The sequence below is a fragment of the Scomber scombrus genome, chromosome 5 (assembly GCF_963691925.1).
Source record: "Scomber scombrus chromosome 5, fScoSco1.1, whole genome shotgun sequence".
Classification (NCBI taxonomy): Eukaryota; Metazoa; Chordata; class Actinopteri; order Scombriformes; family Scombridae; genus Scomber; species Scomber scombrus.
In genome coordinates this window covers 6,811,156-6,833,169 of record NC_084974.1, presented here as the reverse complement: position 1 = coordinate 6,833,169, position 22,014 = coordinate 6,811,156, and the positions used below count along the sequence as shown (strand labels likewise).

Sequence of the window (22,014 nt, the reverse complement as noted above, 5' to 3'; positions counted from 1 at the left end):
GAGCCCAGAATCTCCAAGATCCCAAATCAAATCATGATATTTTTGATGATACATTGGTTTTTATTCAGTCAAGCTTCTTTCAGCTATGCTAAAAATGACTGTACAGTACAGTACAGTACAGTAAATGACATTCACAGTCAAATACATGAAACTGCAACAGAAATTGGCTCTGACATTATCTCTCCTAACTGGCAGAAATCAGAAACATACGACATACGAAAGAACGAAAGGAGAAGTACTGTCTGGATATGACACGAAATGATTCATTTTTGGAGCGTACGTGGGCACGAGCGAAAGCAGTCACGTCCATGTGGCTCCACCGCATGCGTTCTATTTCGGGGTCAATTCAATCTCGGTTTGGGAGGTGAACGGAAATTCCAATTCAACAGCCAGCATTTCACATTTCATACCTGCAAGCTGAAGCTAAGTGGCTCTAAGTGGACTTTAGAATCACTTAAAGTAACACTGAAGGTTCATGCCCCCTTTCCTGCCCCAAGATGTAGATAGATAGATAGATAGATAGATAGATAGATAGATAGATAGATAGATAGATAGATAGATAGATAGATAGATAGATAGATAGATAGATAGATAGATAGATAGATAGATAGATAGATAGATAGATAGATAGATAGATAGATAGATAGATAGATAGATAGATAGATAGATAGATAGATTTAAAACAGCACAGAAGATACTTTAATCCTCTCTCTCTCTCTCTCTCTCTCTCTCTCTCTCTCTCTCTTTGGCAGTAGGATGGGGGTCGAAGGATTACTTTCTGTCAGCAGTGTGACAGCTGTGTACATCTGGTTGTGTAGGGGCCTCTTACAGCTCAATCCACACGTCGTTTCGCCGGTGTCTGGGCCTCCGGACTCGCTGCCACTGCTCACCTCATTACGGACCTAGCCACACCTCCATCTGTCCGCCTAATATCTAAATCCTACTGCAGATTAGTGGGGGAGTCAGGAGGAGGAGGAGGAGGAGGAGGAGGAGGAGGAGGAGGAGGAGGAAGGGGAAACTTGGGGAAAATATCTGAAGGGAAACCAAATCCTGGAGGAAGGGGTTTGTGCGTGGCACATGAGGTTTTATTAATGATCTCTATGGGCTGTGTGGTGGTGGGGCGGAGGGGACGGCGGCTGCTTTCTTGGGGCTGTGGATGGTGTAGCTTGTTGGGGGGGCTTGTGGCTGTGACGTCTTTGTGTGCCTTGTGTGTGTCAAGGGTGAAGTAGAAAAAGATGGACAGAAGGTATGAGCTCGTAATCCCTCAAAGATGTTCTGATATGTAAAAATGTATTCTAAAGTTTCTGTTCTGCATGCAAATCTTCATTTGACTTCTCATCATTATGCACATTTCTTTTCCTCCTGAACCTTAAAGGATAAATATTGCTATATTCTATATTTTTTTCTATTGCCAACAAATCCTGTGACATAACGCAACAATGTACTGATCCTTACAAGTATTGCCTGTATATCCAAATTCTATAAAAATGCATTAATGAGCCACATTGTTGCACTGGGTGATATGTCCCTTTATTAAAATGAACACGGACACCAGCCTGCTGTCTGAAATATTCAAATAGTATAGACAAATAGTTTTATCTTTCCTGAGTCATGTTTGCTGAAATCGACAATACACCAGAGAAAGAGTATATATTTGTGACCAGTTTTTAAAGATTTACATCTTTAAAAGAAACAAATTGACTTAAGGCAAAGAGCTATTGACAGGTAGGGGAACTGGAAAGCATTGAGGGACGGATTAAAACATCATGGTTTTGGGTTTGGGGTTTTTTTTTCTAGATTTGTTGGCACAATAATAATATACAATATGGAAAGAATGATACTTTAATTACCGATTACAATAACATGCTGGGCCACACTCGGATAAGTAGATTTTGGATTGGTATGGTTGAAAGTGTTATTTTTCTACTACTAATTTGGTAGTTTTCCGCATGAGTATTTGTAAGAAGCTTTTACTTTTGCTGGAAAAGAACATTTTAGTTTTCTTTCAACTGCTGTAAATTTCTGTGTCAAAGGGTAATAACAATTGTCCACTTACAGTACCAATAATAGTAGTTTTGGTTCAATTTCTAATACAGAAAATCATTTTTAGTATCACACATAATAAATCAAGCTGTATTAAAAAAAAATCATCAAATAAGTTTGTGGGGTCAATAAAGTGGAGTGATCGACTTGTTTTTTTGTTTTTGTTTTGTTTTTTACCGCTTTGAGCAAAAAAAATCAATTTTTCAACCAGTTTGAATTTAGTCAGCGAAAAGGAAAATGTGAACCCGCTGTTGGCTTTTCTTAATGTAATGTCAGGACTGCTGACGTCAAGAAGAAAACAAGGTTTAAAGATTTTTTTTTTTGCATCTTGGAAAAATATTTGAACCTCTTAGAATTAAATTGTAAGCCAAACACGTCCTCGAAAGATGACTCCCTCTCAAATTCATTTCTCTCACACACCTGGTTTATATTCAGGGCTGGATGTGACTATAAAGGACTCTGATAACGTGTGGTTTAATTTTATGTGTCAATTATAAACTTAAAGTGTTGTAGCAAATGACTACAGAGCTATACTCAGCCTGGTGAATAGTATCTCTACTGTTCAGATACTGTTTGCACTGAAGAAATTAAATGGCATTTTTATCTGTTTGACTTGCAACACTTTCTTTTGTTTTTGTTTCCCTTTTTGAGCTGAACCAAACCACCTGCGCTTCAGATATGCACAAATTTGGTCCACATAATCCTGTCTTTGTTTTTTTTTGTTTTTGTTTTATGTTCAAGCACTGAATGCAAAACGCATTAATCATCAAAATCAATTATAAATCAAAAAGGAGAAAAAACTTGGATTAATTGTCAAGTAATTATTAGATAACGTGATACAGATTGTTATCATTATGGATAGTTGTATGAACACTTACTAATTTCTGTTACACACTGCACAATACAATTAAGGTGAGTAACATGAGAAAATGAAGCAGCCCATATGAGTTTGTGTATGTGTGTGTGTGTTTATACTAAATGGAGTGTGTGACTTTTTAGCACAGTGCTTATCGTCCAGACATATTTTACAGTTATCAGGCAAGAACACACTGTAATATCAAGTTAGGTATGTGTGTAGGCTACACAGAGTTGAGTCAGTGTGACTGATTTAAACACACAAGATGTATAAATGGGGATCATGTCTCACACTGTCCTCACTGAGTGCAAGGTTAAGATATGATCTTCTGGTTCAGGCAGTGTAGCAGCTTTTCAGGATTATGGTAGTACAGTGCCATCTGGTGATCAGAATAGCATATGAATTTGGTTTTGCTATTTATTTTAGTATGATTAGTTCACCATTCTATTAGTTTATTACAAGTCAGTTCCAAAAACCATGAAACTACAGGAGTCTTGGACCAGACTTATATTAAAACAAATGAATCCCTCCTGATTTAAAAGGTCAAACATCATCATAATGTATTTTATGATATTATGATATTATTTACATTGATATATTATGTGTTATGAGTCCTTTACATTTCACCCTATTTTATAAGAACTTGTTTGCTTATCAGTTAAAGGACCTTTACTCATAAAAAATAAAATTAAAAAAAAGTGCCACAGATAAAAATGAAAAAATTAAAAATCACTTCTTGGTCTGTTTGTTTTGTCTATTCTTCTTGCTGCTGATAGAAATGGTCAGCGATAAAGCCACCGGAAAGAAACATATAAACAGATGAAATGTGGAGGCTAGATGCATAAACACTACATATCCCATGAACGCTCGGCTGTAAGGTGAAAGGTCGGATCGCGTTAGTGACGTAACAACAAACATGGCGGGGCTCGGTACGGTGCGGTGCTTATTTCGAAGCTACTCTCGAGTGAAAAATGCTCAGAGGAGCCACCAAATGTTGGTCAGATGCAGCGGCAGGACGCTTTGTAGCGGGACACAAGATACCGGTATGTAAACTGTACTAAAGATGTCATTCCAACTGAATTACACTCATAATTCTATCTCTGACCTTGTAGCGTGTTGGTTCGCCTCGATACGATGCGTGTCAAACTCTGTTGACAAATCTCTGCTTTTTACTATTATTACGTATTTGAAGAGATACAGACCTTGTTGAAAGGTGTTTAACCAATTGTACAAATCTGTGTTGTCTTTGTATACATTCGGCATTGCAGTAGTCTATTAACTCTGTAAATAAATGTAAATATTGTGATTTTTAGTGCTGTCATGATGCCGTGATATGTATGAATTGAAATATATTAGTCTGTGTTATATTGCTACAGCTTTTGTCGATAGGAAATGCGGCGAGCAAAATATGGTAATATTTGATAGGAGTTTAGTTTGTGGTTTTTTTCATACCAGTTAATAATACTTAACTTTATTTGTATGGCACTTTTCGTAAAACAATGTTTATAAAGTGCTTCAGGTGCAATAATACCCAAGGAGACAATGTTTTAAAATGACCATAAAGAAATAATTAATAATAGAGGTGATTCAGCTGAATAATGTATAATAAAAATAATCAAAAAATAATAGTATTGATTAAATTAAGAAATAGAATTAAAAACAGGTGGAACTTTACAGAAAAAACACAAAGATCCCTCAGTGGCCCCAAACTCCTGATCTGCAGGACATAAAGTGTCATTCACATAAAGGCCTGTCTGAGCAAAATAAGCCATATAATAAATAAGCTTAATCCATTATCAATGCCAATATCTTGCAATGTACAGATGGGGGGAAAATTATAGGAAAAACAATGCTTGACACCTACAGTGAGGGGATCTGGTGGCTCTGTTATGCTGTGTGGGGCATCTTACTGGTATTGTTTGGATCCACTTGTCCCTTTTAGAGGGAGGGGTCACTGCAAATTAAAACAAAGTTGTTCTGAGTGATCACCTTTATCCTATGATGAAACACTTCTATCCTGATGAAACACTTCTATCCTGATGGAAGTGATCTCTTTCAGGATGACAATGCCTCCATCTATAGAGCATGAGGGGTTACTGGATGGTTTGACCTGGTTTGGCATGTGGTGGTCCAACACTCTTACTAAGACACTGTTGGTTTCTCCTTAAATTTGTCACATGTCTGTAGCTTTAATAGAAATCAATGCTACAGTTGAAAATAACTTGTATAATTAGTTTATTTCCAGTATTTTCTTTGTGTGTCTTTCTCCCCAGCCCCCTCAGACCATGCAAAGCCCCAGTACACAGATCCAGCCGTGCAGGACATTCTCACCAGGATAACAGGCCTGGACCTGCAGAAAGTGTTCCGGCCCATTAAAGAGGAGCTGACGCCGCCCACTTACAAACTCATGACCGATGATCAGCTGGCGCAGGTGCCCTTTTTAAATCCATCATCATTTCTCAATCGCACACCCACATTGTGCCACTGTAACGCCTGATTCATACAATCTCCTGTGTGTGTGTGTGTGTGTGTTTCCAGGCGGTGGAGTTAGCCACAGAGCAGGCTCAGAAGCTGCTCCAGATGCCCCCTGTCTTACCAGAGAGGAAGCCCATCGACGATGTGCTGTCAGAGGACAAGATCCTGGACGGCATGAGCAAAGCCAAATACGTCTTCACTGATATCACCTTCAACATCCCACACAGGGTACAAACATGCTGCTTTTTTATTTGTGTAACTGGGGTGTTTTAATGTATGACACAGCAGAATAAATGAGTTAGTACAGTTTTTAGAGTATTGATATATAATAAAGACAGGCTGAAATGTTTAATGTAAGGATCTGAGTGTTTTTTTTTTTGTTTTTTTTTAATAAATTAAATGAGGGATTGTGTCTGTAAAAACACAAAGCATGTGGAGGTATTAGCCTTGCTGTTCTTTCAATTTCAAGTTTATTGTCATTCCACCCATATATATAAACAATACATTGAGTAAAGCAATTTTGTTAGAGAGAAATTAAATTGCGTTACTTGGGATCCTTGTGCTAAAGTTTAATAAAATAAAACGACATACACATACACACTTAATTTAAAAAAAATCCTAAGCTAAGACAGACATAAAAGCAGCAGTGGTGCTGTAACATAACCATAGGTTTTAATTGTTTTAGTTGTATCTTTAATGTATAAATCAATTGCTCTTATGCTTTTACATTTAAATATACATTTAAACATATCAAATATACCCCAAAATCTAACATTTAAGTTGATCAAACCTGCTGATCCTTGATTGTCTAGGGCTTACCTTTGTACTTATTGGATTTAGAAGGATTTCACATTGCTCAAATCTACCCCACACCTATATAATGCTGTAATTGTTATTATTGTTTCCCCTCAGGAGAGGTTCATTGTTGTACGAGAACCCAACGGGACTCTTAGGAAAGCAAACTGGGAGGAGAGAGACCGGCTCATTCAGGTCTATTTCCCCAAGGAAGGCCGCAAAATCACACCACCTCTCATCTTCAAGGAGGAGAACCTCAAGGTAAGAAATGACAAAGGATTCTTGTTTTTCTTTTACCCCCCTGCGTTTAAATGATGTGTCTCCATCCAAGCTTTCTTATCTCTTTCCTTTACTTTATTCAATTCAATCCAACTTTATTTGTAAAGCACTTTAAAATTACCACAGTGGACCAAAGTGCAAATAAATAAAAGACATAACAGTCTACACAAGGCATAAAAATATATATAAAATACAAATAACTTAAATTAAAAGACATAAACATGAGTAAAAATAATACCCATACAACAAAAACAATAAAATACAATAGAATAAATGAAGTCAACGTCTTACAAGGTGTCAGAAACCAAGGAGGAGAGATGGGTTTTAAAAAGAGATTGACCGCACTGCTAAATGACTGGTCTTCCTCTATCGTGGTCTTCCAATCTCATTCCAGTGCCAGAGTGACCTCAGTTTGCAGAAGGGTTGAGCTAGACCACTGGCTCCCCCCTTTCGAAGGCTGAGAACAAACATATTTCATGTAGCTGCTGGTGGCGTAGTTCATGTTGTAGTTTTTTTTTAATCTTTAAAAAGTAGATTGTTTTGGTCAGTTTTTCCTGTTAAAGCTGCCTGGTGTCACCTTTCTGTATGTCAAATAGATGTATAGTATGTTGGTGTAATCAGACACATGCTGGAAAACGATGACCCTTGTATCAGCGCTGTGTAGGACAATGGCGCGTGTGCACCGCCCGCACTATTTCTGTACTGTAAGGCTTCTGTTTTGTCAGTAGTTGTCTGACTGTCATCGTCTCCTGAAAAGAAAAAGAAGAGATTGAAAAACAGACAGAGAAATAGAGGCCTATATCTAATGTGCAGGGGTATATCGTTCCACAATTTAGGAGCAACAACAGCGAAGGCACGTTCCCCTCTGAGCTTATGCTGAGTTTGAGGCACACTCAGGAGCAGATGATCAGCTGACCTGAGAGAGTGGGTGGGTGTATAAGGGTGTAGCAGCTCAGAGAGGTAGGGCAGGGCAACATCATTGAGGGATTTAAAAGCAAATAAAAGGAAAAAAAAAGTTTCCCTGAAGCCAAGGCATTAACAATGACTTAGTGTCCCAGTAAGCATTAACAGTGTGACTGAGCCAGCGTACACAGTACCAGAACCATGAAACTGACACAGTGAAATGGAATACAGCCATTATTACTTTATTATTTACACCTGGGTTTTTCTGTAGAGACAATTTAAAATGTAGTTGTTGAAAAGGCCCTCTGCAGCTCACCCACCAAGTTAATTGTCTTTAATTAACGCTAATATTGTACACCTGGGGTACATGTATATACTGTTTTCTCTGTAATTCACTTGTTGTATCTGATGGTAGCAGATGTTAATATTTTACTTTTTTTTAGCTGTTTATTAGCACGTCATTTAGAGACTTTCTCTTCTTCAGTCTCTTTTGAATTGTCACTTTTCCAGCATGAACACACCACATGCTGAACATTAAAATGAATATGTAGAATGACAATTAGATGCAGCCCATGTACTTTTTCTTCACAGCAGATATAGCAGGAAAAGTACAGGTTTAATGAATTATTGTTATATTATTAATGGTATTGTTACATATATATATTGTGCATGCTGGATCACAGACACAACTCAGTGGACATCGTTAGTGGGCTTAATTACACCTGTGATGTTCCTTTGACATCATCCGGCTCGCTGCTATGAGCTGGTGGAGCCATGGATCTGACAAATCTCCAGGGGCTTTCATTTTCAATTTATACCCCCCTCTCTCCCTCTCTCTCTCTGTTAGATGGTGTTTTCTCAGGACCGGCATGAAGACGTGTTGAACCTGTGTCTGGTCCAATTTGAACCCGACTCTCCAGAATACATCAGGGTAAGATGACATTGAACTTCCTGTTATTTTGACCTGATGCTCCGACTGCGCTGGAATATGTGTAGACTGTATTAAACCACAGTACAACCATGAAATTTCCTCAGTCACTCTCTATATTTTTCTTTGGGTCTCTCGATCCAGAGTGTAACATAGAAGTGGAGACTTGTGAATTCAATGCAATCCGAAACAGCATTGCACTGACAATCGACAACGTGCAATAGTATATTTTCTTGATTGAAACAGTGACAACTGCAGACTATGTTGAAAAAAGAAGAAAAAAAAGCGGAACGTCACATTGAGGTCTGCATTCAATTACATGCAATCAGATGTGCTTTGTGTTCTAGGTGCATGCAGCTACTTACGAAGATTTGGACAAGCATGGCAAATATGAGCTGCTGTCCTCCACCAGACACTTTGGGGGCATGGCCTGGTACCTAGTGAACGCTCGCAGGGTGGACGGGCTCGTTGTGGACATGCTGAAGAGAGAGCGGTGAGTTTGGGAGACATTGTTTTTGTCACTAGTGTAATGTATATCCAGGGTGGAATATGTGGTTTCACTGTCTCAAATTGAACAAGGTAACACAAGCCACGTGTCGTATACCTGATGGCAAAGAGCTCTGAAATAAGTGTGTGTGTGTGTGTGTGTTCAGGTTCCAGGATGCAGTGAGCCTTGTGTCCTTGTTCCACATGGCTCACCCTCACAGTGAGTCAGCCCAGGAAGCTGCCAGCCAGCAAGCCACTGGCACTGACCTACTGAAGGTGAGACAATCTAAACCAATAAAAATACCTCCCGACTCCTTTTTTTTTCTTTTTCTTTCACCCTTGTAATCTCTTACCTAAAGCATATATAGAATATTGACATTTGATCCAGTAACTGTCAAGGTCATACAAATTCAGTCCCATGGGCATTAGGGTAAATCAGAAGTCAGCGTAGTGCTCGAGAGGTCGAGTCAAGGCCGTCTCATCTAAGGTTTCCTTTGTGGGAGGTTTTGAGTTTTTCCTCCGGCGTGGGAACTGCGGGGCCAGGCCCAGGACACATCAGGTCTTATTAGCGCTCGCAGCCCCTCGGCCTTGAAGCAGAAGGGGATGGACATTGAGAATGACAGCCATTTAATATGAAAGGTTAGCAGCAGGAGACAGCAGGCATCTGCCCACAGCAGTCACTGTCATGCTGCAAGGCCTCTCGTTTTAGTCACGGTCCATTGTGAAGCACTTCCTAAGCTGCGAGTTCCATTTAACACTGCAGCTCCACAGTCTTATTTGTAGTCAGTTGTTGTGTATTGAGCCAAGACCTTTAAGTAATTAAGGTAACCTTTTTCTCCTCCTTCATTTTGCTGACCTTTTTTAACCTTTGTCCCCACAGATCTATGCCCAGAAGGAGTCGCAGAGGTCGGGCTACATCGAGCTGGCCCTGCAGGCGTATGAACAGACTGCTGCTAACAGCTCGGCCGTCTGACTGGACCTCTCTTAAATACAGATATGCAAATCCATCCATGACGAGGAACTACACCTACAACCAGAAAGGACAGCGTGAAATTTGCCTCCCATATCTGAAATACGATAGCATTCACTTCTGTCACTGTTTGGGATGAAGAAAAAAAAAAGTGCTTCATTAGTGAGAGAATGCCACTTCACAGCAGTCAGTTTGAACAATTTACATGGAAACCTGTTATATGGAGAGAAATGATCTTCTTATGTATTCTACTCGGAGCTCCGCGTCAAAGCAAATGTGTCAAGTTAAAGATGTACATAACAAAATAAAAAAAATCGTTTGTACTTGTGTGATGTCATGTTCAAGTAAAATAACACGAAGCCATGGATGACATAAAGAACTTTATTGACAAGCTTATTAAATTCACTTTTCATGTCCATATAAACAGTACCATCCATCTCGATTTTTTTTTTAAAGGGGAAAAACAAAAAAGTTGTTTTAAAAAAAAAAACCTGTAACAGCAACATACTGTACGATTTCATATCAGTTTATTTGAAAAACTAAAAGCAGCTGTATGTGTTTATTTGTAAACATGCAACAAAATATTAAAATGTCAACCACAAATTGGTAACATGACCTGATGGGGCTTGTTCAACAGTTCAGAATGTATGTTTTATAGAGAACACAGCAATAGGCAGACATGAAGGCAGCCTTGTACCACATCAAATACTGCTCTGATCAGCTAAACTCAAGCACTTTACTTGACTTTTCTAAATTTCAGTGTAAAAAATACTGAAAGATGAAGAATTCCCCGGTGGCTTTGATCACACCCTGATTGACAGTGGTGTTACATGAGGTACAGAAGAAGTGGTAAGAGGGGTACTTATTAATGACTTCATGATGGTGTACACTGCAGTCAGTATAGAAAATAGAAACCACCAAATATCTGCATTATTAAATGTGAACTGACGTTTATGTTTACATAGCAAAAGAGTTGTAAAAAGAAGAAGAAAAAGGCCACAAGTAAATTTTCAAATGACTGTAATCCAAACACACAAACTCCTGTATTTCCTATCTATATTTCCACTTAAACACATTTACTTCTCTCTCAAGGTACATTGCATAGGGCTTGGCTCCTAACTAGGGCTTAAATAAACCCTGAACAACTCTGATTACTAAGGCTGTGGCTTAATCTGAAGTTAAACCTGCCTTTTTGGAGGTATAACTCAATTTACCTTGGTCCCACAATACCACTAATCTTATGAAAATAATTAGGTTGCATCTTAATGTTCCCAATGTCTACAAAAAAGAAAGAAAAAGTATCTTTAAATATGCCTTAAAGGGCACTAGTCAGATTAGAGTTACTCTTCGTCCAGGAAATCAGCCCTTTCTCTTTTTTTGGTCACTGCTTTATAAAAGTTGAAAAGGTAAAGTTAAAAATATCTCTCTCTAGTCATCCAAGAAATCGTCATCCAGGTTGATATCTGTAGTGTCGATATCTTCCAGGTCAAGATTTTCCAGATCCAGATCATCCAGGTCCTACAGGGGGAAAATATCAGTGGGTAGAAGTCAAAAGGTGTGCTGGTTCTGATTTTGTAACATCAAATCCATGGCTACATACTATTTTTTATACTACTGTGTTCCCCAAATTATTAATCATGGTTATAAACTTGAAAAAAGTTTACCTCATCATTCAGATCTGCCTCGAGGTCCTCTGCTGGTTCCTCTGTTGGTTCCTCATCTCCCTCAGGAGCTGCCTCCTCCACTACACCCCCCACTGCAGGAGCTGCTGCTGGGGATAAAACCTCCGGCTCAGCCTGCAGAGGCACAGCAGGCTTCGGCTTGTCCTCTGGCTTTACTGGGAGTGCTGTGGTTTGTTCCTCTTGTGCTGGGAGTGGCTCCAATACTGGCATTGCATCATCAAGTGGGTCTAAAAGTGGGTCAGCGTCCAAATCTGGAAAGCTTTGGACTGGGACTGGAACAAGCACATCTATCAGAGGACTGTCTGTGTTCTCAAAACTGATGAGCTCCTCCACTGCTACGGATGATGTCACATTTTCCTCAGTAACAGGAGTCTCATTTACTGCTGCCACTGCATCTATAGTGGCCGGTGCTTCTGAAGCGACTACATCTTTTTCCAGTTCTTCATCAACAGGTGTTTCCTCAGTTGCTATAGCTTCTGATGCTGTTACATCAATATCATCTGTTAGAACAGTGGTTACTAGGGCATCCTCTGTTGCTATGGTTTCTTCCACCACTGCTTCATGTGGTGCTTCTTCTGTTGCAATGATGGTTTCTGATGTTGTCTCAATAAGAGAAGTTTCAGAAGCACAGGCAGAAGTTATGACGGCAGTTGCTGGAGACATTTCCAGCACATCCTCCTCAACTGAAGATCTGATATCTTCCACAGGACTGGGCTGCACTATCTCTGGCTCTTGGGGGGGAATGTCTGCGATAGGTTCCTCTACAGAGACTGAAGACTCCATCTCCACCTCCATCTCCATCTCCATCTCCAGCTCTGGTTCAGGTGCAGCCACCTCAGAGGACACTGATGGTGCTAGTATTGGCTCAACTTCTTGCTCTGTTATGGTAACAGGCAGAGTGGTTGCTTCTGTTGGGATGGCTTCTTCTTCTTCTTCTGTTGTTAAAAGACCATCTACAGACCCCTGCTCTTGTGGTATGGGCTCTTCCATTAATGTTGCTTCTGCAGGTGCAGCGTCTGTTGTTGCTGCTACATCCATGCTCTCCATCACTTCCTGTGTACAGAGCAAGCATTCTGTTTTAGGGAGCTTTTACCCAACACAAAGTCAGAATAAATGTTTCCAGACATGGGATATATCTATCTGTTTAAGTGACGGCCTTTTGTCAGTCAGATTTAGCAGGTGTTTTATCAGTTAATGTTCCTAACTGCTTCAGTTAGACATGAGGAAGTGGTGGCACAGCTGAGAACAGCTGTGATGATATGATGGAGGAACATGGTTCTCACAGTTTCCACACAGGCTGCATCAGTGACAGATTTTTAACATCTTTTGCAGTTATTATCATGAGTGTGAGGGACCCTCATTGAATTCCTATTTGCTCAAATTGCATGTAAAGCATTTAACTGGAGATTTGTAATTTCATGCATTTGGTGGGGGTGAAAGTTTAGGTGCTGGTCTGATTACTAGTGTGGTTGTATGAGGGATTTTGCCTTGTGCTAATTTTACAGACTGATCTAACATGAGAATCATAGTAATAATTTATTATTCATGACTATGCTTTTAGAAGCTTTTAGTCATCCAGGCATGAGAGCGACATCACATTTATGGTAAGAGGTGCATGTCTAAAAGGGGCTATGTAGAGGTGCAGATTCTGCTCCTCACCTCTGGCTCAGTGATCCCTCCTTTAACCACAAAACCTGCAGATTCCTCCAGAACATTACGGTCCTCATTTGGCTGAAAAAAAAGAAGAAACAGGCAAGATTAGGTCTCAGACATATCTGATGTTTGATTGATGCTCAAAGTATAAAGTTATAATTTACAACGTATGCAGCCAGTTCAAATCACTCTTTGGTAAAGAAAAGTTTCCTCATACAGCTCCTTTGACTTTTCCACTGACCGTGATGAGTGGATATTCTGCTGCAGGTCTGACCCCGATATGAGTCTCCTTTAGGTACTGCTCAGCTACCAGGGTTTGCTGGAGGCCGGGGAACAGGTTGCTGTACTGGGTGGGGTCAGCCAGAGCATCTGCTGCCTTCTGGTTGACCTTGGACAGACTCTCCTTCCACAGCTTTACCACCCTGGAGGAAGGCAGCAATATATGGCTCAGTGATGCATAATGCATATCTGCACATACTGTACACAGATGTAGTTCTGCATGGGTTAGCCTTGAGTTTAGCGCTAGCTCAGCCGCTGGTACCCCGATTCTTTTTACGCCCACGCCTCCTCCCCCTCCTCCGAAAGCAGGTAGCGCTGTTGCTAGGTGCTGTTATTGTTGTTGTTGTGCAGGTCTCTCCCTCTGAACGTAGCAAGCCAAGGTTTAGTAATAAGTCTGTGGTATTTGGGTCAAAAGTTTGTTTTCCGCAGACCGTATGTAGTAACAGCATACGTTGACTGCTGTAAATCAGTGTTTCCACACAAACTCCGGACATTAACTAATTCAATTTCTGTGTTTATATCAAGAGCTAATGCGGCCGCTGCCAACTCGGGAGCCGCCATGGCAACAAAAAAACCTGGATCCTGTAAAATGTAGCAAATGCTGGTATCTATTATAGATTACAAGTAAACTGGTATATGCAGAGTGTTTGTAGGACACAGATGGATATAAGATTCAGGCATAGACTGCGCAAGCATCTACACATAAACAACTTTACCTTGGCACATGGCTTGGCAGATATGTTCTTGCCAGGAACGCAGCTTCTGGCAAACGATCTGTTTTGATGAGAAGGTCCAGACATTTCTCCAATCTGGGCAAACAGAGACAAAAAAACACAACAGTGATGACAAAGCTTAATACATGATTCTAAAAATTGTGAGTATAAACATGTTAAATAAAAAATTGGCTTCAAACATGGTTCCTTTTCTCCCTCTGCTCAGAAACTCACCTCCCCTGCATGAAGTAGGTGATGAAAGCCACGTTGGTCTTGCCATCCCTCTCTGCCCCCTCGGCCAGTTTTCCCACCATGGTGGCGTTGCCCGAGGCGGTGGCCAGCAGCAATAATCCCCCATAATCCTGAGCTTGGTGCAGACACTCCTGAGCCAAGCTAAACTGGCACTTTGTAGTAGCGAGCTCTGCCAACTGCTTCCATTTCTGCTCTGACTGGAGGCCCACAACATGTCAAGGTGCCAAAGAGACAGGAGAGAGGATTATCACAGGGAGAAAAGCATCAGCCCTAACAACCATACACTGTGAAGCAGTTGTTAAAGTATGGGTTGCCAGGGTTGTGACTCCAAGACGTCCGGAGCAACAACAAAAAAAGACTGATTCATACATGATCTTCCAAATGATCAGTTACGAGGAAATGTTTGCTCATTACAATGCATTTAAAGTCTCCAGGCTCTAATTCTTAAAGTCATAGTGCATTTCAGCAGCATAATTACCTTCTATACAGCTAGTTGCTATGCTAGCAGACTCAATATCTATTGCATGGTTTGTCCGCCAAGTGAAATTTAGGTTGATTGATTCATGGTGTCCAGAGATTGAATCCTACTGACTTTGGTGACCTGACTTTTCCTCTGGTACCACTATAAGGTTGGCATTTGTGGTTTAAAGTGAAATGTCTCAAACTGTCCCAGTATCGTACAGCATGCTAGCTGCATTTACACTTTATGTTAGTCTTTATGGCGTACTGTTTAAGTATAAAAGAAATCAAAATATCACATTGTTTTATACTTTCAAGATATGATGCATTACGTGCAATATGCAAAGGAAATCAAACTGCCAGTTAAACCTAACAAAAAGACAGCAACATGTGTTTTTCACAGAGTTGTTTTTCTGAAGTGCTCCTGGAGCTGGTTCACCATCATCCACAATTACTGTTATTTGTTTCAGCTGTAAGTAGCTCATCCATTTTCTTTGTGCTTTGCATTGTGGGGAAACACTGTATCCAGCACACTCAAAACTCAAGTGTGTATAATGGCTGTTTTGAGTTTAATTCACTTTGTCACTTTTCCAGTGCGGCTGCATACTCAAAACCTTTTTAGAATTAGTGTGAAGCATGGATTTGTGACACAGCTAGTGATTTGTTTTTGTGTGTATGTGTATATGTATGTGTATGTGTGTGTGCATGCTCTGACCTCCGCCTCTGTGGCCAGTTGATAGGCTGTCTTGAGCTCTCCCAGCTGCAGAGCCAGTTCAAACTGGTGGTCTGGGTCAGTGGACACAGCCAGGGCCTGCTTTTTGAAGCCCTAGACAATATAAGCAACACAAGCACATTTTAATTCCATGTAGTTGGCCAAATAAGTAGTACACAACCTCCAAGTATACACGAGTGAGAGTGCAGAAATGGAAGAGACTGTGTGAGTAGCATAACATTCGCTGGCTAAATACATTTATAAAAGAAACACAAGAATTCTGCCCAGAGGTTGTACCCCATCTGGTTGCCTGATGTTATGGAAATAGAGAATTCATAAAAAAAACTTGAATTTATAGTCAGTTCAAGTCGAAGGAAAAGCGCAGAGATGAGCTCGGACTTCCAAGGGGTAAAGGCTAGAGGACAAACATACCTGTTTTTCTAAAAAGTTGGCTACCCTAGTCCTCTGCTCCTTGGGGATTGTGGGGAGAACCTTGTCGGCCGTGGTGAAGTCCCTCCTCATGACAGCTGTCTGGTATTCCAGCACTGAAAGCAGCAGGGAGAAGCTGATTACATGCAGCTCCTTGTCTCCGAGGTAGAGACGGTCATCCTTGGGGATGTAGCCCAGCAGATACATGGTCCTACAAAAAAGAGAAACGGCTGTTAGGACACATTTTACACCACTTCTTTGAGAATGTTTGATGCTCTTTGTCGGACAGAAAGTAGAAGAAAGAGAAAGGTAGGATGATATGACACATCAAGTGGGTTAACAGCCATAATATACACTTTACCAGCATGATAAGTACGTGGATGGAGCTGATGTCATGCTGACATTGCATGAATCGTACCTGTCCATGTGAGCGATGGTGATAATCTCTCCGCCAACATAGTAGTTGAGTCTGTTAACAGAGCTGGTGTAGATGAAGCAGTCTCCCACCCAAACGCCTGTCTTTATCACCTCCTGGACCTCCCCCAGCACCTAGTCAGCCCAGGAGAACAAGGCAGGGAAACTTCAGGAATTTTGGAACCTCAGGTAAGATCACTCCACCATTCAATTACTGCACAGTCAACCAAAAATACACTTCTATTGGTCTCTGACCTCAAAGGCGTCCTCGATACCGTCTTCCGTCATCGGTTCCTTGGACTCCTGGACTGCTGCAACTTTCTCTGGTAGGTAGCGCAGCACAAAGAAAGACTCGTCTGTGGCGATGGACACCAGCTCCCCAGAGTCAGACCAGAAGATCTAAAGATAGAAAAACACCAGGTTAAAAAAAGGAGGATAAGGTGGGCCAGTATTGGAAAGAGTAACAATCACTATCAGAGTAGGACTCACGTGTTTCGGTTGAATCTCAATGCGGCGGATCAGTTCGGCGTTCTCCCAGTCGTAGAAGGCCAGGCCACTGTTTGACCTCACTCCCAGTAAGAATCCACCAAAGATACCTGTTAGATGAAGAGACTGTTAGCATTTCACACAATAATAAACACACACTGAATGCACACACAGCATTCTGTCAGATCAAATGTGATTAAATATAAAATGAAGCTCACTTTCAGCCCCAAAGTCAGGTTTGAAAGTCTTCTTATCTTTGAAATTCTTAAAGAGTTTGACCATACTGTTTCCTTCCCTTATGGCATACCTGTAAATATGATACACACATTTAATGCCACATCTGAAAATGGAGTGAGTTACCCTTGCTATATAGTGTGTGGTGAAGTTCTGACTGGATTTTTAGGAGTTTAGACTTACTGTGAGGAATCATGCGCCCAAACAAACTCTTGAGCTGAGCCAAAGCTCTTGTTCCTCAGGGCCATGGCGGTGTAGATGATATACTCCCCGTCTCCACACACCACTACAAACCTGCCAATACACACACACACACACACATGTATAACGGAATCAGTGAATGTCTTCTGATTTGTGTTACACATAACCTTTCATCACCACTGCTTCCACCCACAGTCTCGTCTCTCACCTCCCGTTGGGGCTGTGCTGGATGGTCTGGGGGTAAATCTCACAGCTGCCCATGTCTTTGACACTCAGCACCAGCTTCTCTCCATCCTTCATCTCTGCCTCTCCCATTGCTTTCAGGTTGGCCTGCTGCACCTCAGAGTGGCGAGCCCACATGACCTTCCCACTGGAGTCCATGGACATGGCCGGCTCCTCCCGACCCAGCTGAGACGGAGAGAGAGGGGAAAGAGTGGATGAGGTGCAAGACACAGGAAAAAAAGGGTATTGTGTTACAAGAGAGGTAACATTTAAATATCATAAGTCAACAAATGTTCCATTAGCTTACACAGTGTTATCTGCTATAATACTCCAAGTGAATTCCCATAGCTGCTGATAGCTGCTGGTGCAGATAGAGAGGTCACGTCTTCTATTTCCTTTGGATATTTGGATGTTTTAATAACCTGAGGGGCCGTTTGCAGTTTGAAATTCAATGTTAATGTTCTCTAAGTAAGTGGTTCCCAAGCAAATTGATTGGGCCTGGTGGAGAAGTTAAACTGGCATGAATAGTAAGTGATGATTTTGCTTTTAAGATGTATAAAAAGTTCATATTTTTTGATGTAAGTGGCTCATATCATCCTCTTCCTATGGATTTACAGTGCTTGGAATCAATTTTCTTTAAGAGTTCTTTATTCTTAAGTTAAATTATTGTGTTATAGTCACATGATTGCTGTAAGACTATGGCCCTTCTTGACCTGTTGGCCTATTTGTAGTTTCAGCTCTCTGGTAGATAGTGCTATACACAAAACAACAACACAGTATACCTTGATGATGATGCTTCCTTCATCATAGCCCAAAGCCACACTATTAGAGCCAGGCTGGCCACAGATACACCACACCCTCTCCATGCCATAGTTGAGTGTGTTTTCTAGTCGGTAGGTGTTGGAGTGCCACACTCGAACAGTGCCTGAGGAAATGAGAGAGAGTTCAAACTGAGCCAGAATGCTGCGTTGATTGTACTATACATTTTCCTGCGTGTCTGCGTTTAACACGATTCATTGAAATACGCAACCCACCGTCCTCGGAGCCTGTGAGGATGATCGGCAGCTCAGGGTGGAAGCTGACGCAGGTCACGTTCTGGGCGTGACCCTCCAGAGTCTGAACACAGGTTTTGTTCTAGGAGAAAACAAAAACATCCATCTCACAATCCAATTTAAGATACTATAGAGTAAGTTTTGTGTATTATTCTATATTTTTTTTATATTAACGCTATTAATGGGTGTATGCTAGTGAACATGTATGTTTTATTTGATTACAGATAAGACAGCTGTTATTAAAAATGAGATATTAGGTAAATAATTCCATGAATTGAAAACAGAGATTTTTTTACTACTGCCACTGTTACATATATTTTTACATTTATGGTACTATTTTTGATTTTACCTAATGCCCAGTTTATTGCCACAGGATGCTTAGTAAAAGAAAATACCTGATAATCCCAGATTTTGACCAAGCGGTCGTCAGCCCCTGATATGAGGTAGGGTTTGTCTCCTCCACTGTAGTAATCGATGCAGTTCACTCCCTTCTCATGGCCCTCCAGAGTGAAGTTGGGGGTCCGGGAGCCCAGCTGCCACACCTTCAAGGTTGCCACATGTCCAAATAGTTTATGGGACGGTGATCAAGCAAGGTCAGTATGAGTTACAGGATGTGTTAAAGGTATTTGAAGGATACATTATAAATATTTGTGTCATTTTTTGCAACTGGTTGAACAAAGTGAAGACTGCAATTTGCTTCTGGCGGTGAGGTGTCACTTTCATCATTTCACCTTCACAGCACTTTTGTGTGTTTGTGCCCAGAGGCTATTTTCTTCAGTGTGCTTTTACAAATATCTGCATGTGTGTGTGTGTGTGTTTGTGCGTGTGTTTGTGTACCTTAATAGTTCTGTCGAGCGAGGCGCTTGCAAACTGGTTGTTGTCTTTAGGGTTGATGACTATCTGCATGACATAGTGTGTGTGTCCCTCAAACACCTGAGTGCATGCCCATTTTCTGTCCCAGTCCCACAGTTTGATCAGCATGTCGTCTAAAAAAAAAGATACACACGCATAAAATATGACAATCAGTGTATGCAGTTAGTAAAGGTCTTAAAAAGGTCTTAAAAGCCCCTTATGCATTCAATTTTACATATATTTACAATGTGTTCATACACCAGATGTGTTAAATATATTGATCAGCAGAATGTATGGTTAACAAATATATCAGTGTATAACTCTTTGTCTGTGAATGTGCTCTTGTTTTAATCTTTCACTTGATATTACCTTTAAAGAAATGTGTAACTTTTAGAGGGGTTTGTGTGTGTGTGTCTGTGTGTGTGTGTGTGTGTGTGTGTGTGTGTGTGTGTGTGTGTGTGTGTGTGTGTGTGTGTGTGTGTGTGTGTGTGTGTGTGTGTGTGTGTGTATGTAGTTCATTCCTACCACTGCTGGTGAGGATGTAGGGCTGTGTAGGGTGGACAGCGATGCAGCGGATGTAGTCAGAGTGAGCCTCAAACAAGTGAACTCTCTCCAGAGTGTTGTAATTGAACACGCGGATGTGCATGTCATCCTGATGGAGGAACAAACCGATTGATAAGTGCATTTAGGCCTCAACATGTGACTGATGAAAATACGTCTAAAAGGAGCGAGCACATATATTCTCCATGAAGTTAGAATACTTACTGATCCAGCAATCACCCAGTGTTTCCTGGCTACAAACCTGGCCACTCTGACGGGCAGATCACACAGCTCAAAGACTTTCACCATCGTCTACACACACACAAACACACACACACGATTATTAACATCACACAAAATGTATTTCCATCAGTGATTAATTGTGTGTGTGTGTGACTGATTGGTGACCTGTGACTCATGGTTCCAGACCACTACACTGCCGCTGTAGAGGCTCGCCACCATCCAGGGTTCAGTGGGATGCAGATCCACACTTTTCACCCGGTCGGACCGAGCCGTCAGCTTCCGCTTGATGTCCAACCGCAGAGGCTATGGAGGAAGAGAGAGAGAGAGAGAGAGAAAAAAGGAAGAAATATGATGATCTTAGAAGGTGATCTGATCAGCTCCTCATTATAACAGCTAATGTAGCTATGTAAAACCAAAACAAGCAGACAATAAGCAGTCTGCATTTAGAAATATCACATACTATAAAGCAAATTTTGCACTTTTGTATTCAGACTGTCCCACATATTAGAAGGCCGGATGAATTCATTACTATCCAATTATTCTCAGACTGGGTATTGGGTTTATGGAAGGGGTGTGTCTGTTGATACTCCCCATTCCACATTTTTTCTGCATGCCTGCTCCAGAATGTCCTTTCAAGTCTTTTCATGTCAATGAATACATTAAGACTTTTCATTGATCAGCTTTTATGTTGAAAAGCGTGTGAAATGTGAAAACGTAAATGTCATGAACACAAATTGAAGAACATTTACATAATGTGCAAAAATGAAACTGTTTTTTTTTTCTGCGCTGGTTTAACTAAGTTAATCATTAAACTGTCGGAGTTTGTAAATGTACAGCTGTTGCATGTGGCTGAATGAATCATACTGTACTGACTGTTTACATTCCTAATGTTTGAGTTGAAGCGTAGAAGTTATAATAAACACGTAAAACTCCACTGACAGAAGAACAAGAAAACAGCAAACTACAAACAACGCACAAGTAGTGTGCTTGTTTGTTCAGCCTACCATGTTTTCACGTCCGTAAGTCCCTACGGCGCTACACAGAGTACAGACCGGCTTCCCTGCTGCCCTCGACGGGCTTCGCTTGTGTGGATCTCAGGAAAACTTTTGTCACAAGTGAAGCACACTAACAACAAAACTACGTCCGGTATACATTTTCACAATAAACCCGAAAGCAGTAAGAACTGTATGAATGGAAGAAATGACATAACATTATAAGTAAAATGATAGCCTATATGGAAGAAATTGGCAAAACCATGAACTTTAATGTTAAAGCCAAATTCAATCTTGCAATTTTCTTACCAATAATCAGCAAAATGAATAGTAACAAAAATAAAACTAGTTGCCTATAATGTTTACACATTTACCCAAAATGTATCTACACTGGGGACAGGAGGGACATACCCCCCACACTTTTCAAAATCCCGTTTGTGCCAGTCTAGGTAGGTGACACTATACTTTCTGGGGGAATATTATGACTATTTTAATTATTTCCTGGATTTTGTATTACCATAGTCTCTAAATGTATGTAGAAAATACAGGAAATTGGATTCAAATCAAAAATGTTTTTTTTATAGCAGAGGAACGCCCAGGTGTGAAAGAGTGCTTTTCCAAAGCTCTAAATTTGTGGTGACCATTATTTATTGACCACCTTTTATTTTGACGACAGATCGCCCCTTTTTCGGTTTGCGTCTGTCTGCCGCTGTCTGACTTGACGCTACTTCTTTTGGCTACGTGGATCCTGCAGAGCTTCCTGTGGGGAGCAGCAAGAGATCCGGCAGAGAGGCAGAACATGTTGTACCTGCCTGCTCCACACTGCAAAAAGTACACCCTGTAGGCTACAACCAAACAGCCCAC

At 40.8% G+C, this 22,014-nt stretch overlaps 2 protein-coding genes and 1 non-coding gene across 3 annotated transcripts; 2 read left to right on the top strand and 1 right to left on the bottom strand.

The window, feature by feature from the left end:
* The first annotated feature begins 3,815 nt into the window (after positions 1 to 3,815).
* mrps22 (mitochondrial ribosomal protein S22) lies at positions 3,816 to 10,058 on the top strand. Its single transcript, XM_062419415.1, has 8 exons — positions 3,816 to 3,942; positions 5,173 to 5,330; positions 5,438 to 5,602; positions 6,287 to 6,430; positions 8,199 to 8,282; positions 8,627 to 8,772; positions 8,933 to 9,041; positions 9,646 to 10,058. The coding sequence occupies exons 1-8, from the start codon at positions 3,816 to 3,818 to the stop codon at positions 9,736 to 9,738; spliced, it is 1,026 nt and encodes a 341-aa protein (XP_062275399.1). The 3' UTR covers positions 9,739 to 10,058.
* Positions 6,788 to 6,917, top strand: LOC133981187 (small nucleolar RNA SNORA35). The gene has a single exon (XR_009925253.1). It is a non-coding gene; the product is annotated as a small nucleolar RNA SNORA35 (small nucleolar RNA).
* A 42-nt stretch (positions 10,059 to 10,100) lies between the features above and the next one.
* On the bottom strand, positions 10,101 to 21,237 carry LOC133980647 (coatomer subunit beta'-like). Its single transcript, XM_062419414.1, has 22 exons — positions 21,163 to 21,237; positions 20,324 to 20,461; positions 20,141 to 20,227; positions 19,901 to 20,027; positions 19,361 to 19,509; positions 18,919 to 19,065; positions 18,506 to 18,605; positions 18,254 to 18,396; positions 17,458 to 17,657; positions 17,232 to 17,342; positions 17,033 to 17,121; positions 16,818 to 16,924; positions 16,584 to 16,727; positions 16,333 to 16,463; positions 15,918 to 16,125; positions 15,489 to 15,599; positions 14,297 to 14,511; positions 14,066 to 14,158; positions 13,312 to 13,492; positions 13,077 to 13,148; positions 11,400 to 12,470; positions 10,101 to 11,253 (listed from the first exon to the last, which is right to left on the bottom strand). Exons 1-22 carry the CDS (start codon positions 21,163 to 21,165, stop codon positions 11,164 to 11,166), a joined length of 3,717 nt encoding a protein of 1,238 aa, XP_062275398.1. The 5' UTR covers positions 21,166 to 21,237; the 3' UTR covers positions 10,101 to 11,163.
* Between the last annotated feature and the right edge of the window lie 777 nt (positions 21,238 to 22,014).

What these genes read in the sequence shown, in the direction of transcription:
- mrps22 (XM_062419415.1), top strand. Translation starts at nt 3,816, where the DNA reads ATGGCGGGGCTCGGTACGGTGCGGTGCTTATTTCGAAGCTACTCTCGA. An exon ending in TCAAGGAGGAGAACCTCAAG is followed by an intron (nt 6,431 to 8,198) that starts GTAAGAAATGAC and finishes TCTCTCTGTTAG; the next exon opens with ATGGTGTTTTCTCAGGACCG. An exon ending in ACTCTCCAGAATACATCAGG is followed by an intron (nt 8,283 to 8,626) that starts GTAAGATGACAT and finishes TTTGTGTTCTAG; the next exon opens with GTGCATGCAGCTACTTACGA.
- LOC133980647 (XM_062419414.1), bottom strand. An exon ending in ACTGGGTGATTGCTGGATCA is followed by an intron (nt 20,028 to 20,140) that starts GTAAGTATTCTA and finishes TTCCTCCATCAG; the next exon opens with GATGACATGCACATCCGCGT. An exon ending in AGGCAGATCTGAATGATGAG is followed by an intron (nt 11,254 to 11,399) that starts GTAAACTTTTTT and finishes TTCCCCCTGTAG; the next exon opens with GACCTGGATGATCTGGATCT.